The sequence below is a fragment of the Nyctereutes procyonoides genome, unplaced genomic scaffold (genome assembly GCF_905146905.1).
Source record: "Nyctereutes procyonoides isolate TBG_1078 unplaced genomic scaffold, NYPRO_anot_genome, whole genome shotgun sequence".
NCBI lineage: Eukaryota > Metazoa > Chordata > Mammalia > Carnivora > Canidae > Nyctereutes > Nyctereutes procyonoides.
Window position 1 is genome coordinate 53,779,694 of NW_026575131.1, and position 18,372 is coordinate 53,798,065.

Below are 18,372 nucleotides of genomic sequence, written 5' to 3' on the forward strand. Positions count from 1 at the left end.
ACACCTCCAGAACACATGGCCCCGTACAGGCAAAGACAGAGACTCGCATGCACCAAGAAAGACACAAAAGAGGATTCACAGCCAGACCAACAGCTACACAGAAATACACATACACCAGGAAACATACATCCTCAGAGACGTAGTCATGTAGCAGGTGACACAGATGTCCATGAGCGCACACGCATCTTCACAGATGCAAAGACACACAATACACATACGCACGTAGATCCGTACGTCAGGACGCAAACACATACAGCAAGTGAGCCCTCCCAGCCTTGTGCCCTCATTATTCGAAACCCTAACCCACGTCCCGCACAGGACCCCACCCACGCATGGGTCCCTGGGGCTCTGTCCTCCTCCGGCCTAGTGTCCAGACCGTCTTCGGTACACAGCCATCCCCGTCCTCCCACCACATCCAGGCTGTGGAGAAGCAGGGAGGACAGACCAGCCAGAAGGCCTCAGGAGAGTAGGCCTCAGGCCACCTGTCCATAAGTGGGGTCTTCTCCACCCCTGGGAGTCAGCATCCCCAGTGGGCTGAGCGAGAGTGGCTTGTGAGTACCCAACATCCAGGGCTTCTCTTGCAGTGACACCCCTGTCAGATCCTCCCTGGGGTGGCCCACTGCGTCCTCGAGGACTCAGCATTCATCATCATGGGCTTCCTAATCTCCCTCTTCACGGTGACGGGCTGGCCACTGTCCCCCCGTGCAGTGGTGACATGCCATGGGCGAACTGCACCCCTTTTTCTGGCAAAGGATCAGTCGAAGGCAGGAAGAGCTACCAACTCTTTTCCTAATGACATGGAAAGTCTCGCTGCTCCGTGGCATAGAACTTTCCTCGAGAAAGAGGCAAGGCTCCCCCTCTGTCGCCACAGCAGGGACGCCTGCCTCTCTGCCTTCCGCGTAGAAGGAAAGGAAGCAGGGGGAGGCCCACCATTCTCAGGCATTCGGGAGAAAGTCTGTGCTCCTGAGGCAGCAGCAGGTTCCGCTCCGTCTTGGATGCGGGACTCCTGCCCCTCTGACATAACGTAGAGGGGTGTCCCGCCCCTTGCCTTGGTGAAATAGGAAATCCTACCTGTTTCAGGCCCAGGGGTGGGTAAGGTGGCCCATTTTTGTGTGTGTGACGAAGTGAGAAGCCCTGCCCTTCTGCCTGAGTTCGTGGGAAACCAGCCCCTCCTTCCCACGTGAAGTTGGGGAGTTCCCACTCCTGTTGCACCCCTGCCCTCCCGCCCCGGCGGTGAGCACCGCCCCCCACTCTAGTGTGGCTCACAGATCAGCCTGGGACAGATGCTCTGGGTCCAGGACCTGCAACTGAGCTCACCAGCCTTCCTGAGCAGCACCCCTGTGGCCATGGTCTCCAGGCATCTGGGCACCTTCCTATTCGGTGGCATGGCCTGCAGGTCTGACCACCACCGCCTAGATGACCCACTTAAGGGTCACTTAAGGCCCCACTTCCTGTCCAACACGGCTTCCTTCAGCTACAAGAGCAGCTACATCACCAACAACACCTGCACCAGGCACCCTGAAGATGTCCTCGATGCCAGATAAGTGGGTGGGCAACAAGGGAAGCCAGGAAGCACCCCCACTGCACCCCAGCCTCATCTGATGTCAACCCGTGTGTCTCCCTCCCCCGCCCACCTCCCAGAAAATCCTTGTATCCTGAGCACGCCTCTGTCCCTCTGTCGGGATGGACTCCACGGTGTATCTGGTGGCGAGTGTTAGAGGGAGGCAGGCCACACACCAGGCAAGGCCAGAGAATGCTCTGTTGTGTCCCCACCCCCTCCCGCACGCTGGGTGCCAGCGGTGCCAGGCACAGAGCTTGTGTGGGCCCCTGGCGTTGGGAGGGCAAGAATGGGGGGAGGGCCTGTCTCCTCTTAAGGCTCATTCAGCATCACTGCTCTGGAACAGCAACTTCCAGAACTCTCTCTCTCCCCCACTCTGCAGCTGGAGAGGGCCCGTGCCAGGCTGGGTTCCTGCGGGCAGCTGGACTCTGCCAGGGGCAGGGGGAAGGGAAATCAGACCCAGCGGAGGTGGAGCTCTCAGGTCTGGGGGGTTGAAGTGGCAGGAGGGGCAGGGGAGGAGGGAGCTTCTGGAAAGGAGTCAATGACCTATGGGCCCAGGGGACCAAGCAAGCCCTTGGGTGGTGGCATCAGATCGCACACATGGGTGTCAGCCCAGAGCACCCGGGCAACATGGTAGGCAGACATAATGACACAAACAGAGGCCAGGCCAAGGAGCACGTCACAGTCACACGGCTCACACCGCAACATCTCGCTCCTGAAAGAGCCATTCAACTGCCAGCCCTTATTTTTTTTTCTTTTTTTTAAATATCAAGTAGCAAACTAACTACCGCCTCCTGTAGCAATAAAAGATCAGGGGCTTTGGAACTGGATTCCCGGCCTCAACTGTGTGTGAGATACTGAACCTCCTGGGGCCTCTGTTTCCTCACCTGTAAAATAGGCAGGCAAACGGCACCTGCCCCCCTAGGGTTACGTTTTCATGAGCTCATCAAACATAAAGAGCTGACACGCTCGAAGCCCTTTGAACGGGCTCTGGGTTAAACTGCTCTCATTCATAGTAGGCAAGACAGACTCCATCCCCCCCCCCAGGTGGACTGGGGGTTGGGGTGCATGTCGGCAATGCCTCGAGGATCACAGGTGGGGTGGCAGGGTGGGCCCCACACGGTGCACAGGTCAACACGACTAGAAGGCAGGCTTTTCCCTGGTTTTGCAGACCTCAGAAAGGGTGGTCAGTTTAGTGTGCAGAATGTTCTGGGTCTCCACCAATTCTCCACCTCGCCCGAGTGCTGATGCCCAACGTCTCCCTGAAATCCCCACCAGCCACTTCCCTGTTGTTCCTGCTCCTTCCAAGGAAGTAAATTAACCTGGCGGCGTGGGTTTTTTCAAAATATTTTATTTATTTATTCGTGAGAGACACAGAGAGAGAGGCAGAGACATAGGAGGGAAGCAGGGAGCCCGATATGGGACTCGATCCCAGGCCCCGGGGGGATCACACCCTGAGCCAAAGGCAGATGCTCAACCACTGAGCCACCCCGGCGTCCCTAACCTGACATTTTAAAATAGGATTGTTAAAAAATAAAATAAAATAAAAATAAAAATGGGATTGTTTTTGTTTTGTTTTCTGTTTTCCATTTCAAAACCGGGAGGCCTGTCTCTGCTCTTTGAGGGCTCCCTGACCAGGCCAACCTGGTTCAGTTGGTGATGTGATGTGAACAAGAGGGTGGGAGGACTGGGCCACAGCAGGAGGCTCCCCACAGGGTCACACCCAACTGTATGGGAAACCCTCTCTCCAGCGTCCTACATTTCTCCCAACACTAGCGTGCAGTTAATAGCAGAGCTCTCGGGGGATCCCTGGGTGGCGCAGCGGTTTGGCGCCTGCCTTTGGCCCAGGGCGCGATCCTGGAGACCCGGGATCGAATCCCACGTCGGGCTCCCGGTGCATGGAGCCTGCTTCTCCCTCTGCCTGTGTCTCTGCCTCTCTCTCTCTCTCTGTGACTGTCATAAATAAATAAAAATAAATAAATAAATAAATAAATAAATAAAAATTAAAAAAAAATTTAATAGCAGAGCTCTCCTAGAGTGATGGTTTCGGGGGGCCAGAGCCGATCAGAAATCCATGTCTGTACAAAACTGGCAAGATAGCCATGCCTCACACCATGGCTGCCCAGGGGCAGACAGGCAGGCGGATGCAAAAATGCAGCCCCGGAGTGGAGTCACTGGGGCATCGAGATGCTGCCCAGCTCTGTGGGCAGGCCGGCACCTGGAGCCTGAAAACCTGGTTCTTAAAGGCCCACCATCCAGCCCCTTTTCTTTTCCCAGGCTCTATTCACTGGCTCTATCCAGATCCTGGGACTCTTGGCATCACCGGGTGATCTGGCCTCCAGATGCCCACAGGGAGCCTTGAGGGCTTTCTGGGTGGTAGGTGATGCCATGCCACCTGCTTGGGAGGGTCTGCTGGCCTGGAAACCATGGTACACCCGGCACTTTTTACCTCCTGGGAAGGAAGCCTGAGAGAGACCAGAGTGGGGAGGGGCAGCCTTGGGGTACAGATGACATCAGCCCACCCCAGCCCCCTCATCCCTTCACCCCTGCAGGCCTTCTATATCTCTGGCCTCTTTACCTCTCTGGCATTGCCAGGTCCAGCAGTTCCAGGTGCTAAGAGGCCACCCCTGCTCTCCATACTCTCCCCCCCTGCCCTCCTTCTGCTCTCCTGAAGACCTCTAGGAAACCCAAGGGATGCCCTGATGCAGAGGGAGGCAGAGGGCACAATAGGGCCCGTAGTCTCTAGAGATTGTCCCTTCCCAGGTGAGCTAATCCAGGAAGGCCTGCTCTCTGGGGCTCAGTCCATAACCTAGATCTTCCCTCCCCTGGTGGGGCGACATAGGAAACTGCATCTTTCTGGGGCTGAGCCCCACATCAGTCCCTCCCAACAAGGCCACTTCCATTTGTGTGTGTGTGTATATATATATATATATATATTTATGACACTTGATATGTTAAGAAAAAATTAAGAAATGCCGACATGGAGTTTATGAATTTTAACACATATTAAAATGGGCCAGTGAACCTGCATGTCTCAGGGATCATTTTGTTAACAACACATTGGATCATAACCTCAAAAGTCTAAATTAGGGTTTCTCCACTTTGGCCTTATTGACATTTAGGGTTTAAAGAAGTCTTTGTATTGTATGGTGTTGAGCTGGGCTCCACCCACTAGGTGCCAGTGGCACCCCCAGGTTGTAACAGAAATGTCTCCAGACATTGTGAAGCATCCCCTGGAGGGCACATCACCCCCCTCCCAGCTGAGACCCCTGGGTTACAGGATCCCACTGACCCCCCAAGACACACTGTCCTCGTAACCATCTGACCTACTACAGTCCAAGGATGGTGCACATATTTAAATACACATCTGAGTGGGACAGATAAGAGGAAGTGACTCACAGACACTGGGGGCCACCCTGGTTTATACCATATAACAGCTGTCTAGGGCAACCCGGGTGGCTCAGCAGTTTAGCGCCGCTGTTGGCTCAGGGCGTGACCCAGGATCAAGTCCCACATCGGGCTCCCTGCATGGAGCCTGCTTCTCCCTCTGCCTGTGTCTCTGCCTCTCTCTCTCTCTCTCTCTCTCTCTCTCTCTCTCTCTCTGTGTCTCATGAATAAATAAATAAAATCTAAAAAAAAAATTCCCAACTTATAAAAAGATAAATAAATAAATAACAGCTGTCTAACCCATCAAATCTATTAGTGTGGGCTAGAGGGTCTAATTATTTTTTTTCTCAATTCACAAGGTTTCCCAGACCTCAGCACTACTGCCATTTGGTGCCGTATCATTCTTGGGGCCACGGAGGGATTGTCCTGTGGCCTGTAGAATGTTTGGCAACATTCACCCACTAGATGCCAGCAGCACACACACACCCTATCTGGGCATGACATTGCCAAGTATCCCCTGGGAGGCCAGAATCACTCCCCGTTGAGAACCACCGGGTCAAAACCAGAAGCCAGGGGCCAGCCTGAGGTCCCAACCACACAGCCAACATGACTAAACCCGCCCCCACCCTCCCAATAGCTGGAAACCACAGGAATGTGGAGGAGGCAGAGGAGGAGGCTTTCTGGGAGGGCCCCAGGAGGTCTGGCCTTCACTTGAGGGTCAGCAGGGAAGTCTCTCGTCCAGCCCCTGATAATGACTGTAATACCAATAGCTACAATTTACTGTTTACTCTGTGCAGTGAAATCTGGGGCCGGCTTGTTGTTCACTGAACCATCTCATCGGACCCTCCCAGTGGCCCTAGGGGGCGAGCATTCTTGACTGCTTCATCTTGCTGATAAGGAAATTCAGCCAAACACAAAGTGGCCTGTGCAAGGTCACGGAGCTAACGAGAAATGCAGAGGTAGGGCGAGGGCTTGTAATGGATGACAATAGGGGAGCAGAGAGGCGCCTGTGGGTGGCGGGGAGGCAAGGCAGCCCCCAGGGGCTCAGTGTCCACCCCAAGAGTAACCCAGCTAGGAGTCCTACTCCTTGCTGTTCAACCGCAGGCAAGGCTGGAGCTGACCGCACCTGCCACGGAGGACCCAAGGCCCAAGGGAGGTGTCCGGGGGCAGCGCCCCGTTGCTTACAACCCCCATCAGCTCCCACAAGCATCCGCAGCCAAACGTGCAAGAAAAATCTTGGTGTCATTTAGAATGCAGCTTCAAGACCAATCCTCCAGGGACCGACCCCGCCCTGCCCTGCAGACGGACCGCGGCAGCTCGGGAGCCCCCGCAGCTCGCCCCCCGCCCCCGGGAGTCCTCTCGGTGGACGCAAGGGTTCTGGCAAACACGACCTAAGCGGAACGGGCCGGCCGGCGACGGATGAGAAACTGAGGCAGGGCCGGCCGGGGCGGGGGGAGGCTGGGGGGGAGGCCGCTCTCTGCGGCGGGGCTTGGGGGCCGCGGTGGGGGCGCACGGGGCCCTGGCGCGCCCCAGCCGGTGCCCGCGGAGGCCTGGGGGCCGCGGGGGAGGGACATCCCTCGGTCCTGGGGCGGGACCAGGGGGCGGAGCGGCCCGGTGACCGGCCGTGACGCGGGCCCCGCCCGCTCATATAGAGGCGCCCCGGGGGCGCAGGGACCGAGCTCCGCCGCCGCCGCCGCCGCCGCCGCCGCCGCAGCAGCCTCGCCCGCCGGGCGCCCCCCAGCCCCCAGCTCCCAGCTCCCAGCTCCCAGCCCCCAGCTCCCAGCATCCGCGCCGCCGCCGCCGCGTCCGCCCCCAGCGCCACCGCCATGCGGGAGATCGTGCACCTGCAGGCCGGCCAGTGCGGCAACCAGATCGGAGCCAAGGTGCGCGGGGGCCGGGCCACGAGCCCCGCAGAGCCCCCCACCGGGGGGGCCTCCCGCAGGGCTGGGGTCCCCGGGAGGCCGGCACCCCCGGGGACGGGGGGGGGCGGGGGCAGGGCCAGGCTGGGAACAAAGAGGGCGGTGGGGGTGGGGCCCAGCCTTCTGTGCGCTGGCCACAGCTGGCTTCACAGCTGGCCCGCTGTCCTCTCCACACGCACAAAGAGACCCTGCCCCTCCCCGCGGCTGCAGCCTGGGCGAGCTGACACCAGCAGGCTGGGCTGAGGTGGTGACTCTGCTCCTCCCCGCCCCCACCTCTCCCTTCTTGCTGCCTCATCCCTGCCTCCCCACGAGGCCTCTGGGTCCCCTCTTCACCTTGCCAGGGGGGACAGGTGGCAGCTAGGGAGGTGGTTGGAGGTTCGTGGGCCCAGAGAGGCAGGGACTGGCCCTGCCGCCTGCTTCCCCTCCCTCTGTCCTCACCACCACCATCCCTCTAGTTTTGGGAGGTGATCAGTGATGAGCATGGCATCGACCCCACGGGCACATACCACGGGGACAGTGATCTGCAGCTGGAGAGAATCAACGTGTACTACAACGAGGCCACAGGTAGGGCTCAGGGGGCACCTGCGGGGGTGGCGGGTGGGGAGGCTGGGAGGGGGCAGGATGCTGGTGCCCGGCACTCCGCCACCCCAGCTGCCCTCCATCTGCTTCCCTGCAGGAGGAAATTATGTTCCCAGAGCCGTGCTGGTGGACCTGGAGCCTGGCACCATGGACTCTGTTCGCTCCGGGCCCTTCGGCCAGATCTTCCGGCCTGACAACTTTGTGTTTGGTGAGTTCTAGGCATGGGAAGCCCCCCTGTTCCTTTCACTTCCAAATGCTTAGTGGAAATTCTTCACATAGCATGGGAGACGTCAGTGCTAATCGCAGGGCCCCACGGCCCAGTGGGGCAGGCGGACGGGGCAGTCAGGGCTGTGACGCGTGACACACAGGTCACTGCGGGAGCCCAGGACAGGCATCTGATATGGGGGAGGGTGTAGAGAAGGCTTCCTGGAGGAGGTGGCATTTTAATTTAACAGTATGGACTGGAGCCAGGCTGCCTGGGTGAAAATGCCAGCTCTGCCATTTCATGCATCCAACAAATAACTTATTGAGCACCTACCGCATACCAGGTCCTGCTGTTACCCCCAGATGAACAAAGCAGGCAAAACTCTCTACCCTACTGGAGCCAACTTCCCAGTGGAGGGAGATGGGCAAGAGAGGAGATAAATAAGTAAAATTCAGCCACCGATTGAGCCAGCTGGGTGACTTAAGAGGGGCTCTTGAATCTCTCTGTGCCCCAGTCTCCACATCTTTAAAACAAAAAGACCTACCTGTCAGGATGGGAGGCTGAAAGCCATTAATATGCGCAGAGCACTTAGAACAATGCTGAGTGGAGAGCAAAAGGTAAATAAGCATTTGAGGTTTTCACTGCCATCATTAATACCTCCAGCCTAAAATAAGAGTGGGACACAGGCTGACCCACACACTGAAGGGAGGAAAGATGTGCAAGAGAGAGGGAACAGCACATGAAGACCACAGACACATTTGTGGCCCTCAGATTCGAGGTGCACGCACACTCTGTGAAGATCCTTCTCTGAAACCTTCCCTGGTGCCTCCCAGGTCAGGCTGGCTGCACACCCCCACTTGGCCTCAGGCCCCAGGCCCCACCCTCTCCCCCAGCACCCCGGGCACCTCTCTTCCTCAGAGCAGGGTGGTTTGTCCAGGCTGAAGTCTAGACATTGACAAGACAAGCTGTGTGACCTTGCACAAGCGACTCCCCCTCTCTGGTCTGTGGGATGATTCAGCAAGATAATGATCCTCCTGTGTGGATACGGCTGTGGTAGGACTAAATAATGTTGGCCACAGGGCACGAGGGGTTCCCAGGGAGGGCTCCATCGGGACCATGGGATTCTATGGGTTCCAGGAGAGAGGGGAGGGGAGGCAGTAGTAAAAGTGTGGAGTCAGGAGCCAGATTGCCTGGCCATCCTGTTTTCTCTGAGGCTGTGACCTGGCACAGAGACCTGAAGGAAGAGTCAACCATGTGACTATCTGGGGGAAAGGGCATCCCAGGCAGAATGAAGAGCAGGTGTAAAGATCCTGGGGCGGCATCAGGCCTGGTGTGCTGGAGGAACAACAAGGAGGCCTGTGTGGCTAGAGCAGGGTGAGCAAGCTGGAGAGAGGGAGGAGGCAAGTGCAGGTAGGTGACAGGCTGGGAGCAGGTCGCTCAGGGCCCTGTGGGCTGCCGGCGACTTGGGCTTGTACCTTGAGGGAGGTGGGAGCCCCGGAGCGATGCCGGTAGACGCAGGCAGGGCCTGACTCACGGGCGCCCTCTGGTGGCTTGGAGAACAGACTTTGGGGGTGTAGGGTGGAGATGAAGGTGGGAACCAGTCCAGCGCAGGGCTGATGAGGTCAGACCAGGGTGGAGTCAGAGGAGGGGATGAGAAGAAATGTTACCTTTTCATGAAAATACCAGCTCATATTCTTTTTTTTTAAATCTTTATTTATTTATGTATGATAGTCACAGAGAGAGAGAGAGGCAGAGACACAGGCAGAGGGAGAAGCAGGCTCCATGCACCGGGAGCCCGACGTGGGACTCGATCCTGGGTCCCCAGGATCGCGCCCTGGGCCAAAGGCAGGCGCCAAACCGCTGCACCACCCAGGGATCCCAACCAGCTCATATTCTAACACTAATCCTTGTCCTCCCAGAGCTCACACTTCCCTGTGACATTACAGGCAATAAACATGATTAATAGGACAGCACAGGTTTGTCAGTATTTTGAGGAAAAAAAAAAAACAGGGAAGAGGACTAAAAAATGGGAGGGGTTGCAGTTGTATATAGGGTGGTAAGGGAGACCCTCACTGAGGGTGACAGAGCGCTGGAGGAGGAGAGAGAGTGGCGTGGGAATCTGCGGGGAAGAGCATTTCAGCCAAAGGGAATGTGTGTGCAAAGGCCCTGGGGCAGGACTGTGGGTGGTGTGTTGGAGGAATGGCAAGGAGGACCCTGTGGCTGGAGCAGAGTGAGCGAGAAGGGAGAGAGAGAGAGAGAGAGAGAGAGAGAGAGAGAGAGAGAGAGAGGGAGGAGGCGACGGCAGGGAGGGGAAGTGGCAGGTCCTGCAGGGCCTTGCCGGCTGAGGGACAAACGTGAGCTCTTGTTATAGACAGAGCTGGGTTTTGAGCCAACGTGGGATGGTTTTGAGCCAAAGTGGGGCAGGAATCCATTCGGGTTCTTTTTTTATTTTATTTTTTATTTATGATAGGCACACAGTGAGAGAGAGAGAGAGAGAGAGAGGCAGAGACACAGGCAGAGGGAGAAGCAGGCTCCATGCACCGGGAGCCCAACGTGGGACTCGATCCCGGGTCTCCAGGATCGCGCCCTGGGCCAAAGGCAGGCGCCAAACCGCTGCACCACCCAGGGATCCCTCCATTCGGGTTCTAACAGAATCCCTCTGGCTGCTGGCTGAAGAGGGGCAGGCGTGGAAGCAGAGGGAAGGATTAACCATGAGACTAATAAAAACAGGGGCAGCCCCGGTGGTGCAGCAGTTTAGCGCCGCCTACAGCCTGGGGTGTGATCCTGGAGACCCGGGATCGAGTCCCACGTCGGGCTCCCTGCATGGGGGCTGCTTCTCCCTCTGCCTGTGTCCCTGCCTCTCTCTCGCTCTCTCTGAATGAATAAATAAATAAATCTTTTAGAAACAAAAAAATGTCCTTATTCAAGTGCTAGGATGGCCTGGGTGGCGTTGAGGTCGAGCTCTCCTCCCCTGTCCCCACTCCGCAGGCCAGTCCGGAGCCGGCAACAACTGGGCCAAGGGCCACTACACGGAGGGCGCCGAGCTGGTGGACGCGGTCCTGGACGTGGTGCGGAAGGAGGCCGAGAGCTGTGACTGCCTGCAGGGCTTCCAGCTGACGCACTCGCTGGGCGGCGGCACGGGCTCGGGCATGGGCACGCTGCTCATCAGCAAGATCCGCGAGGAGTTCCCGGACAGGATCATGAACACCTTCAGCGTGGTGCCGTCGCCCAAGGTGTCGGACACGGTGGTGGAGCCCTACAACGCCACCCTGTCGGTGCACCAGCTGGTGGAGAACACGGACGAGACCTACTGCATCGACAACGAGGCCCTGTACGACATCTGCTTCCGCACCCTGAAGCTGACCACCCCCACCTACGGCGACCTCAACCACCTGGTGTCGGCCACCATGAGCGGGGTCACCACCTGCCTGCGCTTCCCGGGCCAGCTCAACGCCGACCTGCGCAAGCTGGCCGTGAACATGGTGCCCTTCCCGCGCCTGCACTTCTTCATGCCCGGCTTCGCCCCGCTCACCAGCCGCGGCAGCCAGCAGTACCGGGCGCTCACGGTGCCCGAGCTCACCCAGCAGATGTTCGACGCCAAGAACATGATGGCCGCGTGCGACCCGCGCCACGGCCGCTACCTGACGGTGGCCGCCGTCTTCCGCGGCCGCATGTCCATGAAGGAGGTGGACGAGCAGATGCTGAGCGTGCAGAGCAAGAACAGCAGCTACTTCGTCGAGTGGATCCCCAACAACGTCAAGACGGCCGTGTGCGACATCCCGCCCCGCGGCCTGAAGATGGCCGCCACCTTCATCGGCAACAGCACGGCCATCCAGGAGCTGTTCAAGCGCATCTCGGAGCAGTTCACGGCCATGTTCCGGCGCAAGGCCTTCCTGCACTGGTACACGGGCGAGGGCATGGACGAGATGGAGTTCACCGAGGCCGAGAGCAACATGAACGACCTGGTGTCCGAGTACCAGCAGTACCAGGACGCCACGGCCGAGGAGGGCGAGTTCGAGGAGGAGGCCGAGGAGGAGGTGGCCTAGGGCTGTGCCAGCGCCAGGCCAGGGAGCCCTCGCTCCTCCTCCCCAGAGCCCAGGAGCCCAGGAGCCCAGGAGCCTGGCTTCCCACTCACGCTGGGGGTGGGGGTCGGGGGAGCTAGCTGACCTTTGACCCGTGAGCCCCGCTTCACCAGTGACCCGGCAAGCCCCACCTTTAACTCACTCCGACCTCTCCTCCACCTTTGACCTTCCCCACGAACCCCACTGCGCCCCCAGACCTCGGGGTCCCAGCTTGCGGCCTAGCCTCCACCTCCTGGCCTCACCCTTGACACTGGCAGCCCCACCTCCCCTCCCCTGAGCGCCCTCCCCCCCTTCCTCTTTCCTCCCACCCCCCCAACTCCCCTCTGCTCTCCCAACCTCGGTTCCCACCCACTCCCCCCCCAACACCCCCCACCCCCAGCGGTGGAGGGCTGCGTGCTGCCAAGAGAGCAGGCCCTGAGCATGTGAGCCAAAGGCCTCCCCACCCCCCTCCCCTCTGCTTCACCTGCAATAAATAATAAACTATTGTCCTGCCCTGTTTCTGCCCGGAGCCTTTTTCATCTCCCTGTGGGACGGTCAGGAAGTGAGCCTTATGGGGTGCAACTGGGTGGGGAAGAAGGAGCCTCTGATCCGGGGGCGGTGGGGAGCCAGGCAGAGATTTCAGAGTCCCACAGAGCGGGCTAGACCACTAACGATCTGTGTGGGGTTAAGTAAGCCACTTGCCATCTCTGAGCCTGGATTTGTTCAGAAGGGGCAGGTAGAAGGAGGGCATCGGTTCTCCCCCAAGGTCTGCTGGGGCATCCCCGCAGCAGGGTGCCCGGTTCCCCGTGAGCCACCATCCCAGGAAAGCGAGGCCTTTTTCTGCCCTAGCTTCAGAAGTGACAGTGTGAGTGTCCTCTGGACTCCTAGTCGACAGGGTCACAAAGGTCTACTACCCAGGTTCAAGGGGATGGGATGTACACCCCACCTCTTAAGGGTAGAGGTGAGATTCCAGAAGGGCATGTGGGATGGGAGCTATCGCCGTGACCGGCTTTGGAAATTGCAGCCTGCCACACGGAGGCTCTTGCCCAAAGTCCACTGGCTATTAAGTGGTGAGCTGGGGCTCAAGCCCTGACATGATAAGTCTAGAACACTGACTCCCCTTTATCAGCCAGAGTTCAACGTAAGGGCCTAAGGGCCGTGGTAGGCATATTCAGCAGAGAAGGATTTAGTAGGAGGATTTAGGGGCTTACAGCATTGTTGGAAGGACTGAGAGAGTGGGCTTATTTCTTAAACTTTAGCATGCAAAAGGCTCACCAAGAAGCGGCACCTGGCTGGCTCAGGGGGTAGAACACACGACCCTTGGGCTCAGGGTTGTCAGGGTCGTCACCTCGAGCTCCAGGTTAAATGTAGGGCTTACATTAAAAAAAATAATAAGTAAAAAAAAAAAAATCTCCAGGAAAACTTGGCTACAGCACAGCTTCCGGGGTTCTACCATAGAGTTCCTGGTTTAGTAGGTTTGGGCGGGGGGTGAGGCCCAAGTCTTCACATTTTAAAAAATATTTTATTTGGGGGGCACCTGGGTGGCTCAGTGGTTGAGCGTCTGCCTTTGGGTCAGGTCATGATCCCAGGGTCCTGGGATCGAGTCCCACATCGGGCTCCCCACAGGGAGCCCGCTTCTCCCTCTGCCTGTGTCTCTCCCCCTCTCTCGGTGTCTCTCATGAATAAATAAATAAAATCTAAAGAAAGAAGAAGGAGAAGAAGGAGAAGAAGAAGAAGAAGAATTATTTATTTTTAAGTTTTTTTTTTTTTTTTTTTTATGATAGTCACAGAGAGAGAGAGAGGCAGAGACACAGGCAGAGGGAGAAGCAGGCTCCATGCACCGGGAGCCCGACGTGGGATTCGATCCCGGGTCTCCAGGATCCCGCCCTGGGCCAAAGGCAGGCGCCAAACTGCTGCACCACCCAGGGATCCCTATTTTTAAGTTTTTAAGTTATCTTTATACCCAACTCAGGGCTCACACCCACCACCCCAGAATCAAGAGTTGTGTGCTCCCCCCACTCAGCCACCCGAGCACCCCCGGACTTTGCATTTTTAACAAGCTCCCAGGTGATGGTGGTGATGCTGCCTATGAGACCACATTCTGAGCAGCCCTCGAACAGGCTGGAACATCACAGAGCTGAGCCACCAGGGAACTGCTTTCTCTGCTCCGTGAGAAAGGTAGAGAATCGAGAGGCTGCCACCAGATTTACAGAATCCAAGCACACCTCCCGACACCCACAAAACCTGGAAATAGGTACAGGCACACACGCACACACACTCACTCTGCCTTCCAAATCTCGCGAGCATTTCTAAGTTGGTAGAACCTCATCTGCATCCAGAACCAGAGCTGGAAAGAAGTCTAAGAAATTTTTTTTTTCATATTTTTCACTTCTGCAATCCCACAGGAAGGCGAACCAGCAGGAGGAGAAGGCAGGAAGAGAGAGGTTGAGAGCCACTCAGCTATCTCCACCACACTCTGCTGGGCCACCAGACCCAGGCCGGCCTTCTAGACCCCTGACTGGGTCCCCTCTCCGCAGCCAGGAGGAAGAAGTATAGGGAAGACAGCGTGGGTCCCCAGACCTCAGCACCCCCCAGCTGGGCAGGCACAGCACAGTGCTGAGTGGTGGGGCAGAAAGTTGGGATGACCGGGCAGTGAACTTGGCTCCTTTATCATCACAAACCTTAGGTGGCAGCAAAAGAACTCCTTCTACTCCCCAAACATCCCCTTTTCCAGTAAGGGGCACCATCCAGTTGCTCAAACCCCAAAGCGAGGAGTCAGCCTTGATTCTTTGTTTCCCATGCCCAGCACCCTCTTCCTATCTTTTGCTGAGTCTAGTTGTCTCTGTCTCCAAAGTGTGCCCCAAATTTGACCCCTTCTCCCCACTTGTCTATACCCTGGCCTAAACCACCACTGTTCCACATCCCGAAACCTCCTCCCACCCATCGCTGCCCTGCCCCCCCACCCCCCCACCGCCACCCCAGCCACCCTGAAGTCAGTCCCCCTTCCACATCAGCCAGAGAGGAGCCTGTATATGCAAATAAGAGCCTGTCCCTCCCCGGCTCAAACCTTCCCACAGCTCTCCCTACACTCAGACTGAAACCCAAACTCTCACCTTGGTCTCCACCCACTACTGACTACATCCCTATCACCCTCCCCCGTCGCCATTAAGCTGAGACTGCGGTGACCTTTTTGGTGCTCAATCAAATCAAGCTTGAGCCAACACTGTACCTGCCATTCCGCTACTTTTTTTTCCAGAGGTGCTCACTCACGACCGGCCACTTCTGGTCTGCGGGCTTCAGTTCCTTCAAATGTCACTTCCTCGGAGCAGCCCGCCCTGGCAAAAACAAATTAGCACCCAGCCCCTCCCCGTCCACTCTCTTGTTTCATTTCTCTGATGGCACCTCTTGCTAACTCCAATGATCTTGTCTATTTTTTTTTTTAATTTTTTTTATTTATTTATGATAGTCACACAGAGAGAGAGAGGCAGAGACACAGGCAGAGGGAAAAGCAGGCTCCATGCACCGGGAGCCGGACGTGGGATTCGATCCCAGGTCTCCAGGATCACGCCCCGGGCCAAAGTCAGGCGCCAAACCACTGCGCCACCCAGGGATCCCTGATCTTGTCTATTTATACACGTGTTTCTTTTGTCTGCCTTCTTGCGTCCCCACTGGCGTGTACGCTTCACGAGGACAGGAATCTTGTCTACCTGGGCCACCACGAGCCTCGGAACAGCCAGATTCAACACAGGCCTTCCGTAATTCTTTGTTGCACGAATGAGCACGTGCACCATAGATGTTCTGATTTCCTCATTTTACAGTGAGAAAAATGAAAGCCCAGAAAGTACAGAAGGCGGCTTTTCAGATGGCCTCCCGAGAGGCCCATCTCCCCTTCCCATGCCCTTGTGTGATCCCCTCTCACTGACTGGGGGCTGGACCTGGCGATGGCTTCTGACCCACGGGGTAGGTCAGAGGTGTTGGGATACCGCTTCCCAGTGGAAGTGACAAAAGACCGTCACTTCCAACGCGATGGGCTCTCTGGCCTTCTTAGCCCTCTTGCTGTGGTGAAGCAAGCACATGACAGTAAGGTCCACGTGGCAAAGAACCGAGCTCAGCCAGCAGCCAACAAGGACCTGAGACCCTCAGTTCAACAATCCCCAATGAACCCAGTCCTGCCAACAGCCATATGGTGAGCTTCAGAGCAGACCCCTCCTCCGGTTGGTCCTACAGATGAGACCACAGCCTGATGTGGACACCTCACTACAGCTAAGCGACCTTGCCATCGAGGACCCCAATAAGCTGTGCCCGGAGTCCTGGCCCCCACAGAAACTGTCAGATGACAAATGTGTGTTCTCTTATGCCACTAACTCTAGGGCCATTTGTTACACAGCGATAGACAATTAATACTGAGAGGTCAGATGACTTGCCTGAGGCCACACAGATGTTAAAGAAGGAAGTCAGTAACTTCATCAGAAGAGAGAGTTCTAGGCTTAGGCCAGGGTATAGACAAGTGGAGACAAGGGGTCAACTTGCCTGAGGCCACACAGATGTTAAGAACGAAGTCTGTAACCAGATACCAGTATCTGGTACTTGCTTCCGCAATACCAGATAGAACATATCAAAAGTTCGATTCTGGCCTCATACTAAACATTTTACATGAACTCTCTCGTGGAGCGCACAGGATCTGTGAGACAGGCACCGTATCCACCTACGGTACAGATGCAGAAACCAGGCTGTACAGAGAATCGTGCCCTGAGATCACACATCAGAGACATCAATTCTTTTTTTTTTTTTTTTTCTTAGCCCCACCTCCTCGGTATGCCATTGGGTATTTGTTCTGAATTGGAGTGGATTTCAGAAACGAAGAAGGACTCAGGACATCTCTGCAGACTCCAGGCCTCAGTCCGTCAGGGCCGCTACACCAGAACGCCACAGGCTGGGTGGCTTACAAACAACACACATTTACTTCTCACAGTTCTCAAGACCACGAGTCCAAGATCAAGGCACCAACAGATTCCATGTCTGGTGAGGACCCACTCCCTGGTTCACAGAGACAGCCGTCTTCTCACTGTGTCCTCATGTGCCAGAAGGGGCGAGGGAGCTTTCTGGGGTCTTATAAGGGCACTCATCCCATCGGTGAGGGCTCTACCCTCATGGCCTAGTCAATTGGCCCCACCTCCTAATACCATCACCTTTGGGGTGTGGGACTCAATCTGTGAATCTGGGAAAGGACACAAATTCATTCAGTGTCTAGCAAGGTCTAAGAGTGTGAGAAGAGAGAGGGGGAAGGCCGATGTGCCATCATCCCCAGGCCTGGCTGTGGTCCAGCCTCCCTGGAGAAAAAAAAGGGGCACCGGGCTCTCTCAGCCTCATCCACCTGTGTCTTGGCTGGAGGCTTTAGAGGGATGTGTGTGTGTGTGTGTGTCTGTTCACATGTTTGTGCACCTGCTCACCACCCCCCCACTCCTTGGCATGGAAATACCTTGCACCCATGGTCACAACAGACACGTGCAGAATGAGAACCCCCAGTCACCTGCATCTCTACATGATCTGATGGACTAGACACAAATCCCACAGCCACACAGACACACCCACATTCACCTCCAGATACCCTGGGACAAGCCAGACATGAGGATTCTTGCACATGCACACCTACATCCACACAGACGTTCTCAGCATCTTTCAGGAGGCCAAGAAGCCTCGCGGACTCTGTCGAATTTTGACTCCTAAGCGCGTCTGTGGGATTTTGTGTGTAGGTGCGTGACCATGGGGACCTGTACTGTGCTCTGCCTCTGTGCCTGCACGTGCGTCCCTGTGCTTCACAGGGACAATGTGCCCCTCTGTCCACTTGCATTCTGTCTCTTCCTGAGACTGCAACTCTGCTCTGGTGTGTCTGGACAAGTCCCTCTCCATGTGTGTGACGGCGTGTGGCTCTGACTCTGGCCTGTGGCCGGGTCCTGACCATGTCCGCCCCTTTGTCACCGCTCTACCTACATCCGTGCCCTAGGCGCTCCTGTCTCTCGCCCAGATCTGATCTCTGTGGTGCACAGCTGTGGTCTGTTGTCTCTGTCTGGAGCTGCCCGCTGGCTGCACCGGTGTGTGACCTCTGTGTCTATCACACAGAGGCCGGGCGACGACCGCTCCCTCCACATGTGTGCTGTCCCTCTGCATTCATCGCGTGGGGTCCAGACAGACTCTGTTCTTTGTGCTGTGACTATGCAGGCCTGTTTGTCTGTGTCAGTCACTTCCTGGCTCTGTATGTGTCTGTCTGTCTGTCTGTTCCTGTGTACTGACTGCTATCTGCCCACCTCCCTGGCTCCCGCGTCCACTGTCCAGCCTGGCTCCCTCTGGTGGCCCTACAGGGAATGGCCCCTACAGAGGGACCCAAGGAAGGACGAGTTGTGCAGAGGAGGCATTTTAGGCAAATTCTGAATCTTTGGCTGCCCCAGAGACAAGGGGGCTTGGGTGTGATGACAGGGCCCCAGAGGTGCCCTGTCCCGGCAGGACGGTGCCGGGGGTCTAGCCTCTGAGCCCGCCGCCCATCCCACCCATCCTCAGAAGGCTAGGAGGCAGGACGCCTGGGTCTCTCAGGGGTGGGGGCGGGGGCCTCCCTCCTGGGACGTCACCCGTCAAACTTCCTCTCTCGGCCACACAGGAAGCCGAGCG

The 18,372-nt window shown here is 56.9% G+C and overlaps 1 protein-coding gene across 1 annotated transcript; it reads left to right on the top strand.

Annotated features, from left to right (window-relative positions):
• Positions 1–6,624: 6,624 nt before the first annotated feature.
• TUBB4A (tubulin beta 4A class IVa) lies at positions 6,625–12,228 on the top strand. The gene is made up of 4 exons (XM_055343009.1): positions 6,625–6,828; positions 7,320–7,428; positions 7,541–7,651; positions 10,637–12,228. The coding sequence occupies exons 1-4, from the start codon at positions 6,772–6,774 to the stop codon at positions 11,692–11,694; spliced, it is 1,335 nt and encodes a 444-aa protein (XP_055198984.1). The 5' UTR covers positions 6,625–6,771; the 3' UTR covers positions 11,695–12,228.
• The last annotated feature ends 6,144 nt before the right edge of the window (positions 12,229–18,372 follow it).